Consider the following 17250-nt stretch of genomic DNA (forward strand, 5'->3'; position numbering starts at 1 on the left):
GTGCTGTAATTGTTATATGGTTATATAGTTATCCAATTACCCAGGAGAATAAAGGCTACATACAAACTAATGACAAACATAAGAAAATCTGCAGATGCTGGAAATCCAAGGCAAAGTGCACAAAACGTTGGAGGAGCTCAGTAAATTAAGCTGCATCGATAGAAACGAATAAACAGTTGATATTTCAGGCTGAGGCCCTTCATTAGGACATATAAATATATGAAATATTTGCAGAATAAAGTGCTTTATCTCCTCGTGCTACATTACTTGCCATTTTATTTCATTGTGATAAAAATATATGGCTCTGAAAATTTAAACTTGAAACAAAGTCATTTTTAAAATGAAAGCAGACTTACTCCCTTGTTCATCAAACTCTGACCAACTCTATTAAACTCATGGGACCTCTGTCTCCTTTGCTGCTCAGAAACTTATGGTACCCATTTCCTCACAAGGGGACTAAAAGATTGGTACAAAGGTTCATTCTTAAGGAACTCTTAGAAGGTTAGAGAGGTCAAAAGGGAGAAATGTTTGGGAGGAAGCTCCAGACCTTGACCCTAGGCAGTTAAACAAGGGCCCATCAATGTTTAAACTCTGAGAGTCAAGAACTTGCAGAGGGATGCATGGTTAAAGGGGCTGATGAATACGGGGAGATATAAATGAAGGTGGAATGGTAGTGTAGTGTTTAGCCAAATGCTTTACAGCACCAGCAATCACCAATCAGGGTTCAATTATTGCTGTTGTCTGTAGAGGGCTTGTACGTTTCCCCCATGACTGCTTGGGGTTCTTCCAGGTACTCCAGATTTCTCCCATATTCGCAAGATTCGCAAGGGTTAGTAAATTGTATGCATGCTATGTTGATATCAGAAGCATAGCAACATTTGCTGACTGCCAAGCACAATCCTCACCGATTTGATTTGATGCAAATGACACACTTCACCGTAAATTCCAATGTACATGTGACAAAAAAAGGCTAATCTAATCTTTAATCTTTATGTCAAAATGCATTTATAGTAGCATGCAAAAGTTTGGGCACACCTGATCAAAATTTGTTACTGTGAATAGCTAAGCAAGTAAAAGATGAACTGATTTCCAAAAGGCATAAAGTTAAAGATGACACATTTCTTTAATATTTTAAGCAAGAAAACTTTTTTATTTCCATGTTTTACAGTTTCAAAAAGGAAAAGGGCCTGAAGCAAAAGTTTGGGCACCCTGCATGGCAGTACTTAGTAACATCCACTTTGGCAAGTATCACAGCTTGTAAATGCTTTTTGTAGCCAGCTAAGAGTCTTTCAATTCTTGTTTGGGGAATTTTCACCCATTCTTCCTTGCAAAAGGCTTCTAGTTCTGTGAGATTCTTGGGCCTTCTTGCATGCGCTGCTCTTTTGAGGTCTATCCACAGATTCTCGAAGATGTTTAGGTCGGGGGACTGTGAGGGTCATAGCAAAACCTTCAGCTTGCGCCTCTTGAGGTAATCCATTGTGGATTTTGAGGTGTGTTTAAGTTCATTATCCTGTTGTAGAAGCCATCCTCTTTTCATCTTTGGCTTTTTTTTTAAAGACGGTGTGATGTTTGCTTCCAGGATTTGCTGGTATTTAATTGAATTCATTCTTCCCTCTACCAGTAAATGCTCCCCGTGCCACTGGCTGCAACACAAGCCCAAGGCATGATCGATCCACCCCTGTGCTTAACAGTTGGAGAGGTGTTCTTTTCATGAAATTCTGCACCCCTTTTTCTCCAAACATACCTTTGCTCATTGCAGCCAAAAAGTTCTATTCAACAGGTTCAAAGGAACATCTAAACAAGCCTGATGCATTTTGGAAACAAGTCCTGTGGACTGATGAAGTTAAAATAGACCTCAAAAGAGCAGTGCATGCAAGACGGCCCAAGAATCTCACAGAACTAGAAGCCTCTTGCAAGGAAGAATGGGCAGAAATCCCCCAAACAAGAATTGAAAGACTCTTAGCTGGCTACAAAAAGCGTTTACAGGCTGTGATACTTGCCAAAGGAGGTGTTACTAATTACTGCCATGCAGAGTGCCCAAACCTTTGCTTTGGGCCCTTTTCCTTTTTTGTTATTTTGAAACTGTAAAAGATGGAAATAAGAAGTAATCTTGCTTAAAATATTAAAGAAATGTATCATCTTTAACTTTATGCCTTTTGGAAATCAGTTCATCTTTCACTCGCTTAGCTATTCACAGTAACAGAGATTTTGACCAGGGTACTCAAACTTTTGCGTGCCACTGTATATAGCGCTTGAAAAAAAAAGGGGCAAATCAACCCAAAGAGTGACAACGAGTCACAGAGATAGCCTTTAGGATAAATGTAATCTGACAAATAGGCTTTAAGAAGCATCTTAATGGAAAAAAGGTTAAGACCAGAGACGATGAGGTATAGAACTTCAAGAGTCTTGGCTAAAATAGCATGACCATCAAAGGTAAAGGAATTAAAATTACAGATTCTCAACAAGACTGAATAAAAGTGTTCTTGTGTGAATGAAATAGCAAAGAATTCAGTGACTCTAAATGCAAATTAAAATTGGAAAAAAAACAAAATTAATACTTTAAAATATAGGTATTCACCTGCAATTTAAAAAGGTTTAGTACCCACACTTCAAGTACTAATTCCTAATGATAGTCCCAAAAACATTACACAAAAATATTACTAATATACTTAATTTATTCCACTGTTACTTACGGAACAAATTTTAAGATGGATTTGCAGCTACTATTCTCGTGCAGTTCTGAAGGCTGTGTAGACTTATGAGATGCAGGCCACATAAACAGGGAACTCTCCACACCAAATAGGATGATACCTTGTGAATTCACCTTATTAATGGCATCTGAGATGGCATCTGAGACACCTTTTATAATTCCTCTTTCTAATTCCAGAGAAGAAAACAATTATATTAAATGTTGTAAATCCCGATATTCATACTTAAAATTTAGTTATACAATTACGTGGTTGACACAACATCCTCTGGATTATCTAGCAAGGCAAAAGTGCCCATGCCTTGCACTTAGCTATCCAACCTTATCCATAAAAAAAACATTCACAATGATTTTGCATCCATTTCCTAAGCTATTCCCTCTGATTTCCCCAAGGACCGATCCTTCATTCCAGCCATTCCTTCTCTGCAGTCTGCCCTCAATGACAATATCTGAAAAAGCAATGAGAGTTTCTTCATTTCTGGTAAGACATAACCCAGTTCTCTCTCACCACCTGCCTTGAACCTGCCCTCACGAGTCTGCTCATCTCTCATCCACTAATGGATATTCAGTAATCAATAATGCAGCTAACAAGGCACAGACCTTCTGACCCCACCATGAACTCCAAGTCCATCCTCCTCCCTATCACAGTTTGAGGCTGAAGCAAACTGTTTTTCAGTTCTGTTACCTTAAGCAATTTTAAACTACCATTTGAACCACATAATCTATCAATTGCCTCTTTGATAACAAATCGTCATTTTCATGATTAAACCTATTGGTTTCTGCTAAAACCATTATTTAGCTTTTCATAACTTCAAAACATAACTATTCCAGTTTACTCCTGGTGAGTCTGCTTCATTGTATGATGCACATGTCAAGGTTGAAATCGTGGCTAGAACTTAATTTTTTTTTAAGTTTGTAGAGATGATTTCAGGGACAAAGAGTGGAAAGAGAGGACAGGTTAGGGTTTAGGGACAGGAATATAGGAGTTAGAGTTTAGGCCTCCACTTCACTTTCAAAGTCTAGCAACATTGATGGGTAATCAGTACATCCACAGTTCAGGCCTCTGTTCCACACTAAAAAGTCAGTGATGTGAATAGGTGATAAAGGACATTCACTGTTGTCAGATTCATCCAATTATTGTGTGTCCCAGGATTGAACGTTTATGCAAGCAGGTGGCATGAGGAGACACAAGGGTTGGTTAGTCATAGTGTCTTGTCTGGGAAAAACGAGAAAGTTGCAGGATAGATGTACTCCAAAAACAAAGAAATACTCAAATGGCAAAATAGTACAACCATGGATGTCAAGGAAGTCAAAGCTAATATAAAAGCAAAACAGACGGCACACAACAAAGCAAAAATTAATGGGATGATGGAGGATTGTAAAGATTTTAAAAACCTACAGAAAGCAACCAAAAGAGTCTTTGGGAGGGAAAAGATGAAATATGAAAGCAAGCCAGCAAACAATATCAAGGTAGACAGAAAAAGCTTTTTGAAGTACTGTATATAAAAAAAAATGAGAGATGAGAGTGGATGTGGACTGCTAGAAAATGAGACCGGAGAAATAATAACCGAAGACAAGGAGGTGGCAAGGGAGAAGGTTCAAAAAGCTGAAAGACCTAAAAGTACATAAGTCACCCGGACCAGTTGAACTGCATCCTAGGATTCTGAAAGAGGTAGTGTTAGAGATTGTGGTGGCATTAGAAACAATCTTTCAAAAATCATTGGACTCTGGCATAGTTCTGGAGGACTGGAAAATTGCAAATGTCACTCCACTCTTTAAGAAAGTAGGGAGGCAGCAGAAAGGAAATTGTAGGCCAGTTAGCCTGACTTCAGTGGTTGGGAAGATGATGGAGTCAACTGTTAAGGAGGAGATTATGGAGTACTTGGTTACACAGGACAAGATAGGACAAAGTCAGCATGGTTTCTTTAAGGAAAAATCTTGTCTGATGAACCTGCTGGAATTCTTTTGAGGAGATTACAAGTAGGATAGATAAAGGGGATGCAGTGGATGTTGGATATTTGGATTTTCAGAATGCCTTTGTCATGGTGCCACACATGAGGCTGCTTACTAAGTTAAGACCCATGGTATTACAGGAAAGTTACTAGCATGGCAGCGAGTGGGAATAAAAGCCTTTTCTGGTTGGCTGTCAGTGACTGATGGTGTTCCACAAGGGTCAGTGTTGGGACCACTTCTTTTTATGCTGTATTATCAATGATTTAGATAATGAAATAGATGGCTTTGTTGCCAAGTTTGCAGATGATACGAAGATTGGTGGAGGGGCAGGTAGTGTTGAGGAAACAGGTAGGCTGCAGAAGGACTTAGACAGATTAGGAGAATGGCCAAAGAAATGGCAAATGAAGTAAAATGTTGGAATGTGCATGGTCATGTGCTTCTGTAAGAGAAATATATGTGTAGACTATTTTTTTTTTAAAACAGGGAGAAAATCCAAAATCTGAGGTTCAAGAGATCTAGAATACAAGAGCAGGGATGTGATATTGAGGCTTTATAAGGCACTGGTGAGGCCTCACCATCAGTATTGTGAACAGTTTTGGGCTCCTTTTCTAAGAAAAGATGTGCTGGCATTGGAGAGATTTCAGAGGAGGTTCACAAGGATGATTATGGGGATGAAAGGGTTATCGTATGAGGAACGTTTGATCACTCTGGGCCTGTACTTGCTGGAATTTAGAAGGATGAGGGTGGATCTCACTGAATCCTCCCGAATGTCGAAAGGCCCATACAGAGCAGATGAAAGGATGTTTCCCATGGTGGGGGAGGGGAGTCTAGGACAAGAGGGCACAGCCTCGGAATAGAGGGTCATCCATTTAAAACAGAGATGCAGAGAAATTTCTTTAGCCAGAGAGTGAAGTTGTGGAATTTGTTACCACAGGCAGTTGTGTTGTTGGGTGTATTTAAGGCAGAGATTGATAGGATTTTGATTGGCCATGACATCAAAGGTTATAGGGAGTAGGTCTGAGGAGGGGGGGGAAATAGGTTCAGCTATTATTGAACAGTGGTGAGAGGTGGAGCAGACTCAATGGGCCAAATGGCCCAATTCTGCTCTGATATCTTATGGTGCCCAGAGTTTGGGGTCCTATCATCAGCAGGTCCAGGAGATGATAGCGAAGATTGGAGCCCGAAAGTCAATTGGAAGTCTGCAAGATGAAGCCTGGAGCCTGGAGACCTGTCCTGGGGATAGAGAATAGCCCGTGTGTGTAGTAAAGGGTCTTGATTCGCTGCTGTTGTTTTGTCGCCTGTTCTGTTCTATGTTGTTCTAATGGCATAGTGAGTATGCCATGTAGCGCCGGAATGTGTGGCAACACTGGGCTGCCCCCAGCAAGCATGCTCCTAGTTGTGTTGGTTGTTATCACAAACAATGCATTTCACTTTTTGTTTTGATATATATGTGATAAATAAATCTGATTCTAATCTTAAATTTGGACACCAGATCACATTTTTCATGATTCTCATTAGGTTCTTTGACCAGCAACATTAACTGTTTCTTTTTCCACAGATGCTAAGCGACTTGCTGAGTGTTTCCACGATTTCAGTCTTCATTTCAAATTTCCAGAATCTGGAGTTACACTGTTCCATTTATCCAACATCCTGATGTTTACTAATATTTATTGGGTCTTGGTTAAGCAATGTCTCAGTTTTAAAACTGTCCTTCCTGTTTACAAATCCTCCTGTAACTCTGCAGTATTAAAATTGCTTGGTGTGAACTAGCTTGGAATGACCTACTATGGTTACTAATCTCATGAAAATTGTCATAATCCTTAAGTACTTCACAAGAGTTATTTAACAAAATATGACATAGCCGTGCAAGGATTTATTATGGCAGATAGCAAGCTAGAGCAGGCCGTCCTCAAAAACTGAGTGATCATGCAAGATGGGACTAATGACAGAGGCCACCAAGAGACCTATGACAATTCTAGAGGAGTTACAAGCTTCAGTGGGTGAGATGGGAGAGACTGCACATACAACAACTGCTGCCTGGGAGCTTCACCAGTCACAGCTTTATGGGAGAGTGGTAAAGAGAAAGCCACTGTTGAAAAAAAAAATACCACATGAAATCTTGGGTAGAGTTTGCCAGAAGGCATGTGGGAGATTCTAAAGAAGCTTCTCTGGGTCTGATGAAACTAAAATTGAGCTTTTTGGTCATTAGACTAAACAATATGTTTGGTATTTGTGAAGGTAGAGGGTAAAATGAATGCAGGAAAACACAGGGAAATCCTGGAGGAAAACCTGATGCAGTCTGCATAAGAACTGCGACTTGGGAGATTTGTTTTCCAGCAAAACAATGACCTCAAGCATAAAGCCAAAGCTACACAGAAATGGCTTAAAAACAAAGTTAATGTCCTGGACTGGCCAAGTCAGAATCCAGACCTCAAATCCAATTGAAAATTTGTAGCTGGACTGAAAAGGGCAGTTCATTCACAATCCCCATGCACTCTGACAGAGCTTGAGCAGTTTTCTAAAGAATGGGGAAAAATTACAGTGTCTAGATATGCAAAGCTGATAGAGACCAATCCACGCAGACTCAAGACTGTAATTGCTACCAAAGATACATCTACTAAATACTGACTTGAAGGGGTGAATTCTTATGCAAACAATTATTTTCTGTTTTATATTTGTAATTAATTTAGATCATTTTGTAGAGATCGGTTTTCACTTTGACATGAAGGAGTCTTTTTCTGCTGATCAGTGTCAAAAAAAGCCACATCAAATCCACTGTGATTCAATGTTGTAGAACAATAAAACATGAAAACTCCCAAGGGGAGTGAATACTTTTTATAGGCACTGTATCAAAGTCTCAGAATGTTGGACAATATCTAGTAATATGAGGAAACAAATTGAAGCAGCAGAGATACGGCTTTTAAGGAGGATGCAAAGAATATCATGGACGAAACGAATATCTAACGAGGATGTCATGAACACACACAAAAAAGAGAAATAATCTATGAGATCATGAAAAGGCAACATAACTTCATTGGAGATGTGATTAGGAAAGAGGAGTTAGAATGCACGGTAATTATGGGAAAGATTGAAGGGAAGAAAGCAAGAGGAAGACAAAGACAAATGACGATGGAGACAGCAGCCAGAGAAATGGAAATGAATACCAATTAATTGATCCACTTGACCCGAAACAGGAGTCTGTGGGCCATGGCAGTCAAAGCTCAAACTGGGCATGGCACCTGATGGTGATGATGATAATCAAAGTCTACCATTTGCACCTTCTGTGCTTCCATTTATCACCCTCCAGGAATCTGCTATGTATTTCCAACATTTTCTGTCAAAATTCAGTATGCTATTGGTTGCAAGTTGGATATTTTCTAAGCTGAATATTTTGTTACATTCTTAAGAATTCTACCGAGACAGCTTCATAACTTCACTCACTGTCTTTGTTAGCTTTAGGGTACAATAACATCACCGTAATCAATTCAAATGATTATGTACAACCAAGAAAACCAAGTGGCTGGAATGGAATGTTCTTAGTACCACTGGGCAACAAAACTGCAAGAATCAAAAAAAGCACCAGATCACCATTCTTAAAAAAATAAAGTAAGCTGAATAATATTTAGACACTCTTTTTGGTCTGAGTCAAAAGTAATGAAGCATAATAACATAATTTTCTCACACAATATCTCACTTAACATGTGTTAAAGATTCTGAATATTTCAAGGAGAAAGAAAAAAATGACAAAAATATGTTTAAGATTTTTAAAAACTCACCATCTGTTTTGCTCACAAATCCATCCAGATTAATTCCTCCCTTTACACGAAACAACAAATCTGCAGAATCAAGTGGCAGCTGAAATAAATTGATTCAAAGAAAGTAATCTGTTTAGATAGATGGTAAAGTTTTGTGTGTACAATGAAGACTTCTCTCCTGGGCAACGTGTGTTGGCCATACACTTACACTCTTCAGTAAGCCCAGAAACTTAGATCTATTTATTTACATCTACAAAATTATCCACACTCAGGAAAATCTATCTGGCCTAATATCCCATGAGAAAAACATCAGGAGGTTCAACTAAACATAGCTGACCAACAATTTAAAGAAATGTTACATCATGGAAGGAGGTCAAGTATGTTTTACTTAAGAGCAGGTCAGTTACTTCAACCCCCTTATCCTTTCCCTAAAGCCCTCCTCATTCTTTCATTTTGGATACATATCCGCCTCCTTTTTGAATACAGCTAATTTACCTCTACCATTATCCCCAACACTGCATTCCAGGCACTAACCATACTTTATGTTTTTTTTCCTCTATTGCTAATTAACTTCACCCATGTCCTCTGTTAATAACTTGAGATACCTCAACTAGATTGCCTTGCGACCTCTTTTATTCCAAGGCAAACAAACAAAGCATCCTCATTTATCTACAAAACTAAGTCCTGCCATTAGTAAATCTGTTGTACAAGTTTATATAAATCTGAGGAGCCAAGACAGGTGAATAGTAGGCAGCTACTTCCCTTCACCTGACTTCATCTATCACTCCTAGTGTATCCTCCTTCCCCTACCCCCACCATTTTATTCTAGCATCTTCCCCTTTCCTTTCCAATCCTGATGATGGATCTTGAGCCAAAACATCAACTATTCCATAGATGCTGCCTGTCCTGCTGAGTTCCTCTGTGTTGCTCTGGATTTCCAGCATCTGCAGAATCTCTCATGCTCATGTCTTGCTTCTCTTAATAGATAAGCTATGCATAAGGAACAGAAATTAAAGTTAATTGGCAGAAAGATTAGTAGGAAGTTAAGAAAATTTATTTCAATTGATGAATTGTGGCAGCCTGCCTGAAATAGTGGGGGAAACAGAAGCTCTCTTTACATTTAAAAAGTATCTAATTAAGCAATAATGGTCTGAGAAACAAGAGCATTAGATTAGATTATGAGGACACTCAGTCCTCGTTTATTGTCATTTAGAAATGCATGCATTAAAAAAAATGATACAATATTCCTTCAGAATGATATCACAAGAAAACACAGGACAAACCAACACTAAAACTGACAAAACCACATAACTTATAGCATATAGTTACAACAGTGCAAAGCAATACCATAATTTGATAAAGAGCAGACCATGGGCACGGTAAAAAAAGTCTCAAAGTCCCGACAGACTCATCATCTCACGCAGCCGGCAGAAGGGAGGAACTCTCCCTGCCATGGACCTCCAAGCGCCGCCAACTTGCCAATGCAGCACCATTGGAAGCACCCAAGCGCAGCGGACTCTCAGTCTGTCCGAAAACTTCGAGCCTCCGACCAGCCCCTCCAAGCACCATCCTCTGCCGAACGCTTCGACCCCTCCCCGGCCGCCGAGCAACAAGCAAAGCCCAGGACTCAGGGCCTTCTCCTCCGGAGATTCTGGACCACACAGTAGCAGCAGCAAAGCAGGCATTTCAGAAGTTTCACCAGATGTTTCTCTGTGCTCTCACGTCCGTCTCCATCAAATCAGGATTGTGCACAGCACCCAACTTGACAAATAACAGACATCACCACCGGAGCGGCTGCTGCGAGCTGCGTCACGCCGCCATCTTCTCCTCCCACCGAAATTAGGATTAACCGAACACTCATTCTAGCATGGACACAATAGTCATAGGTCTCCTACTTAAAATCTGAATGGCTGAGTGACAATCAACAGAATCATTTATCTATTTGTTTTTCATAATGAATTTTGTTCAAATGCAGAAATCTTTGGTAAAAAAAAATCTGCCTGAAGAGGCTATTAGTAGATTACCTATTGACACAAGATCACAGAAGAATTAAAGAATGGACATTTGCAGAGTGGAAGCAAAAATATCCATTTGAGCCAATAGGCTTTAATGTCCTTTGGCCTTCTAAGTACCTATAATATCACAAAGTGCGTTATTCCTTGAATTGTAGCACTGAATAATTTAAATCAGTTGATGATATTAAGAGAGAGGTTTACCCTGTGTGTTCTGATTTAATATTGTGCTGGTATGTTTAGTGGCTACTGAAAATAAACTGAACGGAAATGGGTAGCAGGATAATCAAGGCACAATTAGTGTGCACATAATAAAGAATAGTTCTTAGAGAAATAAATAGAGAATACGACTAATGGAAATGGCATACCCAAAGGGCTGAGTAGCCTCCTTCTATGTCGTAAGAAAAAAATTAAAATTACTTTAACATAGCCAAAATTCTGAGGAGCGTGTCAAGCAGAAACAATTCAAGCACAGGCAATACCTGATGCTGGAAACACTCAGAAGGTCAGACTGAGAAAGGTCCAAAACATTAATTCTTCTGTTCTCCACAGATGCTACCAACCTTGTTATTTAAAACATAGAACAGTACAGTGCAGGAACAGGGTAATAGGCCCACAATGTTGTACCACACCAAGTAAATTAGTAATCAAATGGCTAAACTCTCTACCTACAGAATGTCCATATCCTTCCATTTTCCTCTAAACATCTCTAAAAGTCCCTAATGTTTCTGCCTCTACCACCACCCCAGGCAGTGCATTCCTGGCACCCACCACTCTCTGTGTAAAAAGCATGCCCCTCACATCACATCGATGTAGTTATAAAGAAGGCAAGACAGCAGCTATACTTTATTCGGAGTTTGAAGCGATTTGGCATGTCAAGAAATACACTCAAAAATGTCTATAGTTGTACTTTGGAGAGCATTCTGACAGGCTGCATCACTCTGGAACGGAGGGGCTACTGCACAGGACCGAAAGAAGCTGCAGAAGGTTGTAAATCTAGTCAGCTCCATCTTGGGCACTAGCCTACAAAGTACCCAGGACATCTTTAGGGAGCAGTGTCTCAGAAAGGCAGCGTCCATTATTAAGGACGTCCAGCACCCAGGCATGCCCTTTTCTCACTGTTACCATCAGGTAGGAGATACAGAAGCCTGAAGGCACACACTCAGTGATTCAGGAACAGCTTCTTCCCCTCTGCCATCCGATTCTTAAATGGACATTCCCTCACTTTTTAAAAAAATATACAGTATTTCTGTTTTTGCACATTTAAAAAAATCTATTTAATATACCTAATTGATTTGTTTGTTTATTATTTTTCTCTCTTATAGATTATGTATTGCATTAAACTGCTAAGTTAACAAATTTTGCATCACATGCCCGTGATAATAAACCTGATTCTGATCTGCTTTGCAATGATCCCTTCTCACCTTAATGCATGACCTCTGGTAGTACACATTTCAACCCATTGAAAAAACTATTGTCTTACTCTATCTGTGTCTCTCATAATCTTGTACACCTCCATCAAATCACCCTTAAGCCTCTGCTGCTCCAGAGAAAACAACCCAAATTTGTCCAACCTCTCATTATAACACATCCTCTAATCCAAGCAACATCCTGGTAAACATCTTCTGCACCCTATCCAAAGCTTCAATATCTTTTCTATAATGGGGCAACCACATCTGAATGCAATACTCCAGATGTAGCTTAACTAGTTTTCTAAAGTTATATTTCTAGCATTTTCTAATTCATTTTAAAATCAATTTATGACAGCCAATTTATAAGATATAGGTTATAAGAAGCACCTCAAAGGAGGAAATAGAGGTGCAGAACAAAAAGAGGTAGATGACGCTTTGGGAAGACTTGTCATTTGAAATATCTTGTCCAGTGCTGTGTTCAATGCTTTGTTACCATATGAAGAACAAAAACTTGACAGAAGGATTCACACCAGCAGTGCTCACTAAGAGGGGCAAAAAAAATTGAGGCTATGTTTTTGGAGAAAAGAAAGTTAGTTATGAGATGACAGCTGCTGAACAAAAAGCCAAGAGGTTTTCTGAGGAGATATGATGATGGTGGTTTTGTTAGTGAAGCTAACAGTACCTGAGGAAAGAAAGCTGTTAATAATACTAGCTAACACAAGAGCCAAGAACAGAAATTCTTATTGGAAAAAGGATGAAGGCAGTAAGTAGTAAATCACAGGATGAGTTCAGAGAGCTTAACAGGAATTAGTAGACCAATTGGAGAAAGACGCAACTCTATGACTAGAGCAACTTTTAATGTGTACTTTAATAAAATGCAAAGAAGCCTTGAAGATGATATTGAAGAGAATTATTTTTACAGCACCACAGATGAATCAACTAATTATCTGGAGACTCAAGAGTGGAGCTGAACTTTAAGGGAACTTGCAAGTACTGGTATTCCCACACATTTGCTGCCCTTGACCCACTGAGTGACACATTATGCAAGTTTGGGAGACATTGTTAAACATATGCTCTGGACAGGCCACTTGGCCCACTATGTTGCGTCAATCTTGATGCCATTGATATCAAATGTCCTTCTTCTGTGTATCATCCATATCCCTCCATTCGCTTCATATTCATATGTCTATCTAAAAGCCTATTTCCACTATATTGCCTATTTCCTCTACTACCCCTGGTCAAGTATTCCAGCCACCTACCACTCACTGCATTAAAAAAACATGCCCCGAGTTACCTTTAAATGCCCCCAAGCTTACAGCATGTTTTCTGCTGTTTGATTATTTCTACCTTGGAGAAAAGATTCTGACTGTCTACTCTATTCACACCTCTCATATTTTAAAAAATCTCAGTCAGATTTCCCCCAGCCTCTGATGCTCTTAAGGAGAAAAGCCCAAGTTTGTCCGACCTTTCCTTATAAAACATACACTTTAATTAAGGCAGCAACCTGGTAAATCTCTTCTGCACCTTCTCCACATCCTTCCTATAATGGGAGAACCAGGAAAGCACGTGTAATGCAAGTGGGGTCTAGCTACGGTTTTATATATTTGCAGCAGAACTTCCTTACTTTTATACTTAACACTCTTACCAATAAAGGCAAGCTTGCCAAATATCTTCTTTACCACCTTATTTACTTACATAACAACTTTCAGTGAACTATGGATCTGGATCCAAAGATCCCTCTGTACCTCAGGTGCAATTAAGAAGTCTACCATTATGACCATAAGACATAGGAGAAGAATTAGGCCATTCAGAGTATGCTCTGCCATTCTATCATGGCTGATTTATTATTCCCTCGCAACCCTATCCTTCTGCCTTCTCCCTGTAACCTTTGACACTCTGACCTACCAAGAACCTCCACTTTAGATATATCCAATGGCTTGGCCTCCACAGCCAACTGTAGCATGAATGCCACAGATTCACTACCCACTTGCTAAAGTAATTCATCCTCATCTCTGATCTAAAGGGGCATCCATCTGAGGCTGTGCCCTCATATAACATGAAAAGAAGCAGTTCCAACACTGATTCCTGCAGAACACCACTAATCACTGGCAGCCAACCAGCAAAGGCCCCATTTATTCCCACTCTTTGCCTCTGTATTAAATGTACTTTCTCCTTTCATTTAACATCCCAAAGTGCAACATCTCACACTTTTCCAGATTAAACTTCATCTGTCATTTCTCTGTCCATGTCTAAAACAGATTTACATTGTGCTGTATTCTTTGAAGGTACTTAATGCTGTCCACAACTCCATCAATCTTGGTGTCATTTGCAAACTTGCTCATCCGCCAACATTTTCATCCAAATTATTGATACATACAACAAACAACATAGATCGCAGCACTGGCCCTTGTGGAATGACAATGATCACTGACCTTAACAGCCTTTCATCCTACTCTCTATCTTCTATGGACAAGCTGTTTCTGAATACAAACTCCCAATTCACCCTGGATCCCATGCATCAGAAACAAATGTGTTCCAATCATCATAACTACACACAACAGCAAATATTGAAGATGTTGGAACTTCAAATTATAAACAAAAGACAGGTCAGTCGAAGAAAAGTTATCAACCTGAAATATTATGCTTCTCATACTGTAGAAGTTGCCTAACATACTGATTAGCTCCAGCATTATTTTTTAAAAAATGGAGTTAACTAACTTCCTTCCTGAGTTTCAAAACAGAACAAAACTTCTGTTGAGATGTATTATTTTTTTCCTCCATTGGTACCTGTCTTGAGTGGAGTTTAGGAGTCATCATACTTTCAGTTTTACAAACTAACGTCCAGAGTACAAATTCCAGTTTAGGAATGGGCCATTACAATGAAATTATTAGAGGACAAGAGGTCATTCAGCCTGTTAAGTCTGAGTCAAACAATCCCATCAGATCCCACCCTAAAACCCTGCAAAATACCATATAGACGCCAGGGCCAAGAAACTACGCCAGCACCAGCACCTCTATTTCCTCAAAGGGCTACAGAAATATGGCATATCTCTTTTGACTCCCACCAATATTTATTGAAAGAATCCTATCCAAATGCATCATGACTTGGTATGGAGAGATCTGCCCAAGACTGCAAGACACTGCAGAGTTCTGAGCGCAACTCAGCACATCCCAGAAACCACCCTCTCCTCCGTCAGCACTTCTCATTGAATTGGTAGAACAGGCAAAATAATCACTGACTCCACTCACGCTGGATATTCTCTCATCTACCTTAAAGGCAGCTTCTATCCCACTGTTATACGACTACTTAACAGTCCCCTACAATGATACTTGATCTCAGAAACTATCTTGTTAGGACCCTGAATCTTAATGGCTGCCTGTAACGCACTTTGTCTATTACTGTAAGTTTATTCAGCATTCTGTTATTGTTTTCCCTCGTACTACCTGAATGTTGTAGTAAAATACAGTAATCTGTATGGGATGGTGTGCAAAGCAAAATATTTCACTGTACTTCAGTACATGTGACAATAAAGCAATTTATCAAAACATTTTCCCACATCTATTCTCTTATACTTTTTCAGCAATGAATTCCAGATCATAGCACGGTCAACATGAATCACACACACCCTGCGGAAAATTTTAAATGTGCAACCTTAAATTGCTAATGGGGGCAACAAGTAAGATGTTGGAGAACTTTGCAGGTCATCAGGCAGCATCTGTGAAGTGAAATAGACGGTCAGCGTTACAGGTTTGAAACCATACAAATACTAAGAGGGACAGCTTCCCTGTAGTGTATCAAAACAAATCGTGACCGTTGTCCTGACGAAGGGTCTCGGCCTGAAACGTCGACTGCACCTCTTCCTACAGATGCTGCCTGGCCTGCTGCGTTCACCAGCAACTTTGATGTGTGTTGCTTGAATTTCCAGCATCTGCAGAATTCCTGTTGTTTATCGTGACCGTTGTCATTTTTTCCTACAGGTGACCTCCGATTCACAGAGGCCCTTATCTTCACTGAAGTTCAGGGACCAGGCTCTCATAATACGAAGAAGCATTGTGGGCCTCTCCGGTGTAACACACGGGCCTTCCACTGAGGGGCGACCGTAACCTGGTCACGGAACTTAAAGAAGACATTCCCGCCTGGACAGCCCAATTTCGCGACCGTCACATCTCACCATTTTATCCTGCTGGCGATCCGCGGGCCACTATGTGCAGCAAACACATTCAAAAGCAGCACACCTTCGCCCCCACCGCCTTAAACAGCCACGTAGGCCACGTCATAAGTTACTCCACGCCGTTACCGTGGAAACGATTCACCAGCATCGCCATCTTTGTGAGGGGCGTGACTTTTCGAATCAACGCAACTGACGGCAGCGAGCTGGGCCGTTTTGCGCGTCCTTTCCACGCTGGGTGACAGACATACACAGAATATATTTTGAGAGCAATTACTTCTATTGCTGTAATAAGGCGAGATATATAAAATTGTGACGGTCAGTAATAGATTCTGGCCATTTTCCTGTTTAAAACTGCTCCATCTTTCAACAAAGCCTGGCTTTGCAGCAGTGTTATTATCCAGCCTTCCCTTTATCTATTGAATATTTAATATCCAGAAATTTATAGATCGTGGTCATTTGAGTAATATAGCACAGAGACAGGCCCTTTGATCAAACTTATCAACGCCGATCAATTAGTATCCACCTGCATGTCATCCATGACAACCTCTCTGACTCTTACCATTAAAAAAAAATTCGAGTCTGCCTAAATTTTCCATATAACTCAGGCCTTCGAATCTTGTTAGCATCCTTGTAAATCTTTAAGAGTGTGCAATATTTGATTTCCTATTAGGGAATAGGACTGGGCAGATGACAGAAGTTTGTGTAGGGGAAAAACAAAGCCTGTTGGTCCTGGCTTTTATGCTACTGTACCATTTCCCAAATGGTAGCGGCTGGGACAGTTTGTAGTTGGGGTGACTCAGATCCCCAATAATGCTTCAGGCCCTTTTTACACACCTGTCTTTGTAAATGTCCTGAATAGTGGGAAGTTCACATCTATAGAGGTGCTAGGCTGACCGCACCACTCTCTACAGGGTCCTGCAATTGAGGGAAGTACAGTTCCCATATCAGGGGGTGATGCAGCCAGTCAGGATGCTCATATTGTGCCCCTATAGAAAGTTCTTAGGATTTAGGGGCCCACACCAAACTTCTTAAGCCATCTGAGGTGAAAGAGGTGCTGTTGTGCCTTTTTCACCATACAGTCAGTATGTTCAGACCACATGAGATCCTCGGTGATGTTTATGCCGAGGAACTTAAAGCTGTTCACCCTCTTAACCCCAGATCCATTGATGTCAAGAGGGGTTAGCCTGTCTTCATTCCTTCTGTAGTCCATAACCAGCTGCTTTGTTTTTGCGAGCTTGA

General features: G+C 40.2%; 1 protein-coding gene across 1 annotated transcript in view; it reads right to left on the reverse strand.

The window, feature by feature from the left end:
- The window catches only part of LOC140197589 (ufm1-specific protease 2-like), a 54272-nt gene extending 38110 nt beyond the window's left edge, over positions 1-16162 (reverse strand). The window contains exons 1-3 of the mRNA XM_072257756.1: positions 16012-16162; positions 8437-8515; positions 2694-2877 (exon numbers count right to left, since the gene is read on the reverse strand). Coding sequence (XP_072113857.1) covers positions 2694-2877; positions 8437-8515; positions 16012-16014 — 266 coding nt within the window. The 5' untranslated portion in view covers positions 16015-16162. The remainder of the gene's footprint in view (positions 1-2693; positions 2878-8436; positions 8516-16011) is intronic.
- Positions 16163-17250: the final 1088 nt, after the last annotated feature.

This window comes from Mobula birostris, chromosome 5, assembly GCF_030028105.1.
Source record: "Mobula birostris isolate sMobBir1 chromosome 5, sMobBir1.hap1, whole genome shotgun sequence".
Lineage (NCBI taxonomy): Eukaryota > Metazoa > Chordata > Chondrichthyes > Myliobatiformes > Myliobatidae > Mobula > Mobula birostris.